Source organism: Cebus imitator, unplaced genomic scaffold (assembly GCF_001604975.1).
Source record: "Cebus imitator isolate Cc_AM_T3 unplaced genomic scaffold, Cebus_imitator-1.0 Scaffold154, whole genome shotgun sequence".
In the NCBI taxonomy this organism is placed as follows: domain Eukaryota; kingdom Metazoa; phylum Chordata; class Mammalia; order Primates; family Cebidae; genus Cebus; species Cebus imitator.
In genome coordinates, this window is record NW_016107469.1 from 3,834,653 (window position 1) to 3,846,275 (window position 11,623).

The 11,623-nt window shown below is 35.4% G+C and overlaps 1 protein-coding gene across 4 annotated transcripts in view; it reads right to left on the minus strand.

Moving 5' to 3' along the window:
* Positions 1-4,768: 4,768 nt before the first annotated feature.
* The window catches only part of FAM133A (family with sequence similarity 133 member A), a 45,905-nt gene continuing 39,050 nt past the window's right edge, over positions 4,769-11,623 (minus strand). For all 4 annotated transcript variants that reach the window (XM_037743790.1, XM_037743791.1, XM_017543388.2 and 1 more), the window contains one exon: positions 4,769-7,713. In XM_037743790.1, coding sequence (XP_037599718.1) covers positions 6,669-7,610 — 942 coding nt within the window. In that variant the 5' untranslated portion in view covers positions 7,611-7,713 and the 3' untranslated portion in view covers positions 4,769-6,668. The remainder of the gene's footprint in view (positions 7,714-11,623) is intronic.

Below are 11,623 nucleotides of genomic sequence, written 5' to 3' on the forward strand. Positions count from 1 at the left end.
GAGTCCTGGGTTTGATGAGTAGGAAGCTGAGGCTATCCCCATGGCTTTTTTTGAGCTCCTTATACTACTAAACCAATAGGCGTAGAAGAGAGTCATTGTATTGGACTAGGTAATTGGTTGTAATTTTAGGGGAAAATTGGGTTGTTGCTACAGAATGGCACCAAGAGGATTATGTTTAGAATTCAAGTCCCTTGTTCAATTGTCCTCATCAACTGAAAACTGCAAGAACCCAGTAAAGGCAGGACCACAAAGACTCAGATCCATCAGGAATACAGTTTTGTTACACCTGACTAGGTAAAGAACCCCATCCATTCACGTGCTGGCAGAGGGTAAGGGGAGCTTGGAATGGAGAGGAAAGGTAGCTACGGTAATTGATTTAGCCTCATGAACAGTTACAGAAGAAAAAGATGTAGCACTATGTTTTATGTTCCTTTTCCTCTCACCTTCCTATACCCCACCACTATTTTAATGAATAATGTCAGTGGTGGTTGGTATATGCAGTGTGATCAAACTGACATCACCTTGAGATGATATGAAACTTGTGTGACTCCATGAAACTTCTTGGCAGGAGACATAAAATGTTCACTCAGTTGAAGGATGAGAACGAATGCTGAAGTGCAAAAAGGGTGTGCAGTTCTGGGTATATCTTTCATTTGTCCCTCCAGCTCCACTCTCTATCCTTCTTCAACCTGACCTGTGCCTGAGGAGGCTGACTTGTATAGATGACATCAATGTGATCCCATGACTTCTGATTTCCAATTGGGTTCTGCTAATGGGGAAGCAGGACAAAAGATCAGAAGAAAGAAAGGAAGTTAACTCAGGGTATCTATTTGTTTAAATGAAAGCTCAGGTTGATTGTGACTATGCTCAGCTCAAAGTGACCTTCTATACACAACTCTCTTTCTTAGTTTTCGTCTCTTTGGGCCTAAAAGTAGTGGTAGCTTATTGTTACTAGCCCCAAGATTACGGCACTGGCTCTATGGCTCTCCTATACGCTGCCGACACCTTTGTAACTAGCCCTTTTGTAAATAAACCCTTTTCAAATTATCTGGAGTGTGCCACCTGTTAAATGATTGGATCTCTGATTGATACAATCTTGCAGGGAATGCTCTTCGTACAACCTAGTATCAGTGGCTCGGTAGGTATATGACAGATATTTACCGGCAGTTTTTCAAAGGGTTAATCTATACAGGTGCATATAGGGCTATATATTGGGGATAATCAAATCTTGCCTTACTAATTGATTGCAATGACTTCTTGAATATGACAGATACAGATATATGTGGTATTACAAAAGATCATTGGGCTTATAAAAATCATTTATATAGGATTCTTGATTAGGTTCAGAAATATATGTCCATCAAGCAGGAGCAGTGACTACTTAATGATCATAATATGTCTTTTGTAAAGTCTCCATTTTTTGGTTGATATTTATCTCTATTTTTATCTTATATTTATGTATTGGAACATTATTAAGATCACTTTGAGTCATATTAGCTCATGGATTTCACCACTGGTTTCCCCCTGTTCATTTGTAATAGATGTAACAGGGCCTTAACTGTGATTCTTTACTTCCTATTTTGTTTATTGTACTAGTAAAATATTTATGTCAGTAAAGAGACTATAATAGAGCAAATACGTTCTTGTGTATTATATCCGAAGAGTGTCTAGATAAATTAATCCTGTGAAGGTTTAGATAGGTTTAAATGGGACACATCTTAAAAACAAATTTAGGTAAATTAATTGAATGAAGATGAGAAGGTGGGTGGATGGGTTGAAAATGAGATACTATATAGGTAAAGAAGTAGTTAAGCTATTTGGGGGCAGGAAACAAAAAAAAAGGATTACAGCAACTTCTTTAAAGGGCGACAATCTGTATCTTTGATCTTTGTAAACAGCTTCTGGGAAAAGACATTTCAAAACACTTGAGCTCTTGATTAAATCATTCAGAGTAGTAGCTATTGGAGGGAAAATAAGCATATCCATGCTCTCCCTAAACCAATTTCAACTTGCCAAATTTCTGAACACAAATCATACTCGTGCTAGGTTAATGTTATTTGCATCTAGCATAAAAATTGACCCAATTTCTCTATTAATCCATATTTGAACATTTTTACACCCAAGAAATATAAACTCTCAATAGCCTTCTGTATAATCAGTATTTTAAAATCAGTACAAATTGGATTAATGATGTCAGGCATATTTAAATATGGAAGTTTTTCTTTTCTCCTGGTTCTAGTAGAAATTCTATGGACTACATTATATTTTCTTTCTTTTTATCTTGATATAAATGCTCTTAATACATGCTAAAGAATGGGTGAACATTGACAATATTATGCTGAGTGAAAGAAGTGTCACAAAAGACCATAATTGTGTAATTCAATTTATATGAAATGTCCAGAACAGGGAAATATACGAAGTCAGAAAGTGTGCCAGTAGTTGCTTAAGGCTTAAGAGAATGGGTGGGGTGGGAGTAGGGAAGATAAAAGGTACAAAGTTTCTTTTTGAGATGATTTACATGTTCTAACATTGTGGTTATATGGGATTCTTGGTTAGGTCCAGAAATCTATGTCCATAAAGCAGGAGCACTGACTGCTTAATGGCCATGGTATGTTTTTATAAAGTCTGGTTATGCTTGCATATATTTGTAAATACACTAAAAACCATTCAATTGTATACTTTAAAGAGGTGAATTTTATGGTATATGAATTATATCTCAATTCAGCTGTTGTAAAACATAAGGCAAGGAGCTTACACACAACATCTAGTACACTACATTCATTCAGAGTTTCCCTTCTCCTGTCTTGATCAACTAATTCAATCTAATGAAAATTTGGAGACACCCATCATATGCATAACACCATGTATTATCATTGTTACAGACAAAAGATGAAGCAGCTTCTACCTTTAAAAAAAGTTAAAATGCAGCATAGGAGGTGATGATATAACAATAATCAAATCATCATTATTATGTCATATGTGATCATGATGATAATTGGAAGTGGAGGATGAAAAAAACATTTATTGAGCATTTATTATGTGCCAGGAACATTTAAATACTTTAAATGTTATTTTATCTTATTTTCACAGCAATCCTAGATATAAGTACTGATGTGATCTCCATGCCTGTCCCCTCCAAATCTCATACCAAAAAGTGATTCCCAATATTGGAGGTAGGGCCTAATGGGAGATGATTGGATCATGGGGGTGGATCCTTTATGAATGGTTTAATAGGATCTCCTAGGTGACAAGTGAGTTCTCACTCAGTTCACAAGAGATCTGGTTGTTTAGAAGTCTGGGACCTCTCCCCCTGCCCTTGCTGCTTGCCTCACCATGAAAGGTGCCTACTCCCGTTTTACCTTCAACCATGAGTGTAGGGCTTCCTGAGGCCTTCACCAGAAGCTGAGCAGATGTTGGTGCCATGTTGTTCAGCCTGTACAACTGTGAGCCAATTAAACCTCTTTTCTTTACAAATTACCCAGCCTCATGTATTTCTTTATAGCAACACAAATATGATTTAATACAGACATCATTTTCTCTGATTTTGTACATGAAGAAATTGTGTCATAGAGAGGTAGTGAAATAACTTATTTTGGGTCACATGTCAAAAAATGGCAGAATGAAAATTTCAGCCTAGAGCTGAGCTGAGAGCTAAGGCTCACAACACATAGAGACCATAAGTCTGCAAATACATAATATAAAGCAAATTAAAGCTTTATAAGTGGCATGAAGAGTCAAGAAAAAGTGCTAGAGCCATATGATGAAAAAACACGCCTTGTTTGCAGCTCAGGCAGGAATGAGAAAGTCTCAAAGTTAAATTACATAGGTGATTTTGAAGGTTGTCTGTAATTTTCATGAGGCATGATGTAGTTACAACCCTACATCTCAGACTATGTCCCTTTTTGTAAAATAAATATGGCCAAAAAGAAGTAACTACAGAAATGTCACAACATCAAATGAAATTTTTCTTCAAAATAAATGTATAATTATCAAGAGAGTTGTCAAAAGGTAAAAAACAAGAACCCAAAATTTTATTGTTTCCTTATCTCCAATCTAAACCTTCACCTGAAGCCTGAGACGTTTCAAATTCCTTTTGTGCTCAGAATTAAATTGTGAATCTAGAGTGTATCGATTTTTCCCATCTCTCATCTTTCTTATTTACTTTCTCACTGCTGCCCTTTCCATAGCTGAAGCGAATTTAATGTTATACCTAAAGCTATACTCCGTACTAATCAGGTAAGGCAGATCACTAATAAGAACTTTAGTGCTTTTCACATAGGGAAAACACTATGTTGCTTCTAATTTAGAAGCTACACATTAAATATTCAACTAAATCTATTTAGTCTATTGTCCTCCATATTTCTCTACCATAACTTTTATAATTAATATAAAAAATAGCATTCCTCTTCTTCATCAAGTCCTCATGAGTACTTTAAAAATTTCTTTCTCAAACACTTTACTGGAACTTTTTTCTACAATCAACAGAATAATGTAGTTTTATTTCCTAGGCAGCATTTCTGATAAGCATGAAATATGGTAGACCACTCTCTCAATCATTACATAAAAACTGATGCAAATAAATGAGTATTTCCTTTTACTATGGCATAATTATCACTTCTGAGTCAATGGGTAGACTACAGAAGAATGTGATACAAGAAGGTGAGTCATTTTATGTAAATGATGAAATAGATATACTAGAGTTTTGTGTTATTGGTCAGATTAGGTTAGATGATTACGCAGTAATAAAAAGACCCCAAATCTCAGTGGCTTAACATATAACAGTTTATTTCTTACTTTAAAAATTTTACTGCAAGTCCATCAGCACTCCAGTCCGGTCCTTCTAGATTGTCACTTATGGACCCAGGTTACAACCATCTTGTAAGTATCCCATTTGGAACAACTTGCTTTCACGTCACCATCACAGGCAAAAGAAAACTGGAGGGTCATGCAGAAATTTTTACAGCTCCAACATGGAAATGCAAAATCACTTCTGTTTACAATCCCTCTGCTTGAAGTAGTCAAATGACATTGCCTAACTACAAGAGGTTTGGAAGTGAATGGGAGCAGATAGATATATGATGAGCTGTAAATACTTTTGCCATATTCTACAAACAATATAAGCTTATGAAAGCATTTTAATGAACATTTCGAAAAACTCTATATGGATACAAAATATCCCATAAATGTAATAGTTTTTTATCAGCATAAACATATATTTTTAGGAAAAATCTAAAGTTATGAAGCTCCAAGGTGATCTAACATGGCATCACTATAATATTCCAAGAACCTTAATGAGAGATTCCAGTATTTCCAATGCAAAAAATTTGGCAAGACAACATGTTATTTATCTAGCAGATGTTTTTTATCTTTATAATTTTCCTTGTGATTGAAGGTAGCTGAGATAAAATCTGCTATTTAAAAACAATAGCTATTTAGCCTTTCATCATGCCAAAATACTTTGTACCTATGACATTGCAATTAGCACATCCTTCATCACAGGTGGTTTTTGAGACATAAATTTATAATTTATGTTACTCTGATATATAAAAATGTAACATAAAAATATTTTTTCACTTATTTTTACATTAGTGGTAAAAGTGAATCAGCAACAGATACAAGGCACCAAATTGTAGTAAAATATGGACACAGGAAGATCAATGATGTCACTATCACCTAAATTTAACTCCTATAATATTTCAATATTAATGCTTAAGACAAAAATCTTTTCAACAGCAATCTTACTAAGATTTTGGCAGTAGTTTTATGTAACACATGGCGTACTAAAGTTCTGGCACTTAACTTGCGTACAGTAACCAGCTTCAATATGAAGGCATTACATATGTTTTTAAAAAAACTTTTCACATGCTAAATATTTTGGCAAGGGTGCAATTAAACACAGTAATGAAATTAATATAGCAAGATTAAGAAACAACAAACTTGAAACTTATAACCTAAGCATGAATCGTATCTTATAAAAGGATCACCAATTATATAGAATATGGCCAGATAACTAAAACTTAATAGTATAAAACATGCAAAAACAATTGCAGAATATTTCCTAATCAAAAACCATCAGGGTCTGTTTAAAATGATTCCCATACAAAATGGGTATAAAGTTACTTCAAATCATGTAATATTGTAATACTAAATATTATTCAATACTGTATAATGAACAGTGCTGAAGAAGAGGTAAATTTCAAAGATATGGGGGCTTACTTATGCTGTAAACTTCAGTCCTTCTTGTTCACTTGAAGCAGCGTACAACATCCCAGAATTTCACTAAGTAAGAAACAGATGGCTGCTGCTCTGGCAAAAATAGGATGTGTAAGAGTCAAAGGCACACTATTCAGCTAGCCACAGTGATTAGCAAACACTTGCCCTTCCCACCCCCACATGCTCTTCCCCATGTAAACAAAGATTCATTAAAGAGAAAAGTAAAATGAACTAAACTTATCTACAAAAGCAAGGAATTGACACATCAATGTTAAGTCCTTGCATCAAAAACACCAACTACCATTATCTGGAAATTTCTGATTATATTTCAAAGATGTATTCAAATAAGATACATTTAAACCTTAAATACACTTATTTTTTGTCAAAGTTGTTCATTATCTAACACGTTTTACTTTAATTGCAAACATTTTATTCACTGGTATGACAACAGAATTTTAGCTCCCAGAGGAATTAACCACTGGAAGGAAGGACAAGCAAACAAACAAAAACGTATATTTAAGTTGCCGGCAGCCATTATGCCCCTTTCTGGCACAGTGGGATTTGACTGGCAACTCAAAGTCCAGAGATAATTCTACTAACACAGGGAAACTCGGTAAACTCATTCTTGCTTTTTTTTTTTTTTTTTTTTTTTTTTTTTTTTTTTTTTTTTTTTTACCAGACTTCTTTTTCTTCTTCTTACTGTGTTTCTTGTGCTGTTTCTTCTTCTTCTTCTTGACCTTTTCCTTTGCTTGTTCTCGCTCTTCACACCTTCTCTTCTTTTTAGCTTGCACATCCTCTTCATAATCTGATTCAGATGAGGACTCAGATGATAAATCATCATCAGGATAACTTTTCTTTCTTTTTTTGCTGAGACTTCTCACATCCTTTTCTTTCTCTGTTTCTTCCTTTGACTTCTTTTTCTTTTTTACAGACTCCTTGCTTTCTGATTCTGATTCATATGTAGAGCTTTGTGATGATTTGTATGAACGGTTCTTCTTTTTCTTTCTCTTTTTTCCTTGTTTCTTCTCCTCATCCTCAGAATCTGAAGAACTGCTTGAAGAATCAGAGCTTGAAGAAGGAGATGAAGACCGACAAGATTTCTTCTTTTTCTTTCTCTTTCTTTCTTTTTTTTTAGAGGAGCTCTCATTTCCACTTAATAATTTCTGTCTGCTTTTTTCAAGTTCTTTCTTCCAATTTTCATTCATTTTTTCTTCAAATTCAGCTAATGCTTTTGAGCCTCTTTTTTTATTTTCTAATTGTTTCTTTACTTCTTCCCAGGTGGGCCTTGGTCGATTCAGATAATCTTGGATTGTTGGGCCCACAGATTGAGTTGGGCCTCTCCATCTGGCCATTGCTATAGGATTCATATAGGCTACCCGATTATCCCGCTTGCCCATGGTGCCTGATGTTTCCCAGGGCAGACTCTCAGTTGCCAAGGAGAACAAAGATAGATACTCTCCTTAAATTCTTTATCTACTGAAATGCCAAGCAAGGTCCATTCTGTAAGAGGAAGCAGATGGAATGATTACAATTCACCTTTAATATAAAGACAAAATAAACATATAAGCTTAATTATTCACTGCCTATCACATAGTAGAGTAGACATTTCCAAAATCTTATATCATGGGTACAAACAATATGCACATTTAAAAATTTTACATATTAAAGACACTGTGGTATAAGCATAATATAAACTAAAAGTGTCTTATATACCTCATGTAAGATTCTGACAGATATCTAAAATATTTAATAGCCATTTCCTTTTACATTCTATGATGCTTACCTTTTTTCCTTTCTTTCATTCCTGCTTTATATAGTATATAGAGATAAATTTATATAGCTAAAATCTGTACTAGACAGACCTTCACCAACTCAGGGAAGTGCAATACAACCCACTCTACTCCTTTTGACAGAAGCCCAGGAGTCATACCTGAAAACTTCTTCTCCCTCAACTGTCAAATCCAATACTTTACTAAATCCTGATACTTAAACCTCCCCAATAGGAATCATATCCATTCATTTGTCTCCAAATAGGCTGTCATCAATGTAGTTCAGGCCACTATCATCTCTTACTTGGACTATTAATCTCTACTCCCTATTAAGTGTTTATTTTCTGTCAAGGACTGCTTAGTATTTGCAATGCATTATCTCATTCAATCTCAAGGCCAAACCTATGAAGTTGATCCTATCATTATCCCTATCTCACAGATGGATAAACTGAAGCTTAGAGAATTCGAGTAAAACTCAAAATTTGAACATGAAGTAACAGGGCTAATAAATGGCATAACCAGGATTTAAACAAAGGGAGCCTGATTCCAAACTCTGAAAATATAAGGCAATACCAAATTGTCTCCTTACATCAACCTCTTAAAAGGTAGCCTTTTCCCACCCTTACTCCCTTTTACTGTAGTCCCCACTGTAAGCAGAGGGATCTTAACGAACTCCAGTGGCTTTTCATTTTAAATAAATCAAATCCAATCTCCTATAAGGTCCTATATGATCTGCCCTACTTACTTCTCTCTCTTATTTTGTCTTGTTTCACTCACTCCTTTTCTCAATTTTTTTTCATTTGGTTACTGGAACATGGTGAATTATAGGCTTAGCCAGTATGGCCAATTCCATCTTATCCTTCAGGTTTCAGTTTAAATGTCAATTCCTCAGAAAGTCAACTATTAGATTAAACTATGTAAAACTATTTTTGTGGGACACAAACAGTTTAAATATCAACAACTTTGTATGGTTCAAACTTATACTAAAGTAGTTTGCCTCTCTGCCTACCCTTCATCCTCATTTTTCTGTATGATAGTTCACTGTTTCTTTTATTCATAGCATTTATGAAATTGGTGATTATTTCATTTGTGATTATTTCATTATACATGTGTATCCACTGCTAAATGTAAGACCATGAAGAGTAAAGGTCATGTGTGGCCTATCTCATTCACCATGGTGTTCCCATTACATGACATAGAATCTGACCCATATCAATCACTCAGTAAATATTTTCTCAATAATAAACAAACAAATAAGTGCACGGATGGATAGATGGGTAACTCTGGGAGAGAAGAGGATTCAGAGGGAGCATCCTGGAGGTGGTGATGTCTATACGATTTTAAATAATGAACAGTCATTTACCCAGAATATGAGGATATTAAGGACAATTTTGGTAGAGGAAACATAAGAAAAGAGCACCACCAGGTATTTATTGTTGATGAAACCTAAAGATCAAGAGGGCAAGGGGAAGGAGGTAAGTTTGAAGAGATAAAAAGAAGCCTAAATATGGAAGCCCTCTTTGGTCATTTGAAAATCTTGGATTTTTGTTCTATAGTTGATAGGGAGCCAATAAAGACTTTTATATAGAAGAGAAAAACAATCAGACATATCATAGATTTTTCTACCAGTCTCCATCTTAACCCTGATCCTTTAAGTCAACCTAACATACCTACCCATCATAAGCTCAATGCTATAGACATTTCAGTGACCCTTGGTAACAGTTTCCAACATCTTACTTCCTGTGTTCTTGATCTTACTCTCCTTTCTCTTTAGTTATGTGCAAATCCTTGGTGTTTCTGTAATTTTCATTCTTACTCTTACTCTAATCACCTCTCAAATATCATCATGTCTCTGATTTGACCAACCGAAACTCTTAAATACTTTAGTTCATATTCAACTTGCAGCTTCTTTCTGTTACTTGACACTCACAATAGAATGATCCATTCTAATTTCAGTCCCTTGAGACCTAGCCCTGACATCAGCTAGAAAGATAGGCAAAGGCCAGTTCACAAAGGCTTTGGGTGGTATGGTAGGGAGATTGGAATCTCCCCTGTGGGATTTACAGTAAAGCTAATGGGGGAACACTATTTTAAGTAGAAAAATGATATGGTCACATTTGAGTGTTTAAGGACAATTATTTACAGAGTAAAAGATGGATTAAAGTCAGGTTAAGACAGAAGGTGATGAGACCACTCAAGCATTCATGTAAACAAGAAATGAAAGAGTCTGAACTCAAACAGTCACACTGTGAATGAAAAGAGTGAAACTATATGAGACACGTTGAGAAGATTCTATTTAAATTAGTGATAAATTGGAAGGGTGAAAAAGATACACAAATCTGGCATAAGCCTCCAGCTTGACACATTAGACTAAAGGCAACAACGACTAGGTAATAGAGAAAATGGCACAGGCTTTGAGAAAAGGTTCTAGTTTCTACTTTGGAATGATAAAGTTTGAAGCGCCTATGAGATTTCTGGATAATTATGCAAGTAAGAAAGAGGATGTATGGATACTGGCGGTTTGGAAAGCGATCTGAGTCAGAGATACTGAACTGGCAGTCACTGAATGATAGCCAGAGTCATGAGAGAAAACTAAATTACTTTGCAAGGAAATTTCAAATGATAAAAAGTCTGAGCACTGGATTCAACTGAACACCAACATGCAAGGGGTTGGCATTTAACGAAAAATCTATAAAGTATGCTTTAAGAAATTAGCCAGAGTGGTAAGAGCTGGACCAGTATCAGAAAAGAAAGAGTCACAGAAACACAGGGAGAATAAAGTTTCAAGGAAAGCATAAGAATTCTTATGACTCTGTAACGTTTAAAATTTCTACGTAAAGCAGGTATTATCCTTACCTTTGAAAAATTCATAAAAATAGAAAAGATGTTATAGACAACAATATTAAATCCAGCAGATCAGTGAAATTAAAATAAGATCTGAAAATGTTCACTATGCGTAGCTATTAAGAAGTCATTAGTAACCTTTGCTAATGGAATCTGAACTAAGTGGTGAGGGCAGAAGTCAGGTGACAGTGGGTTAAAAGACTGAATAGAAGGTGAGAATGTAGAGACCTAGAGTATATAGATACAGTCAATATGGAACATAAAGAGACAGGAAGGCAACCATAAGATGCAGAGTTAAAATTGTTTTATGTAATCACAGCATTTTGGGAGGCTGAGGTGGGCAGATCACGTGGTCAGGAGATCCAGACCATCATGGCTAACACGGTGAAACCCCATCTCTACTGAAAATGCAATTAGCCATGCATGGTGGTACATGCCTGTAGTCCCAGCAACTCGGGAGGCTGAGGCAGGAGATCAGGCCACTGAACTCCAGCCTGGGCAACAGAGTGAGACTCTGTCTCAAAAAAAACAAAAAAACAAAAAACAAAAAACATAGGTAAGAGAGGGAATAACTAATGTGGCAAGATCACAGAGAAAACAGAAAGGAATAACATTAAAATCACAGGTAGAAAGAATCTCTCTTCTCCCAAGAGCAGAGGATAAGAATAGAGAATGGATATCGATGCATGGATGCAGGATTTTTTGGAGGATGGCAGGAGGTAAAAGAGAGAAAGATGGAGAATTTCTCACATAATAGTCTTCATTTTCACTCAGTGGTAAGTGCCAAGGTTGTCTGC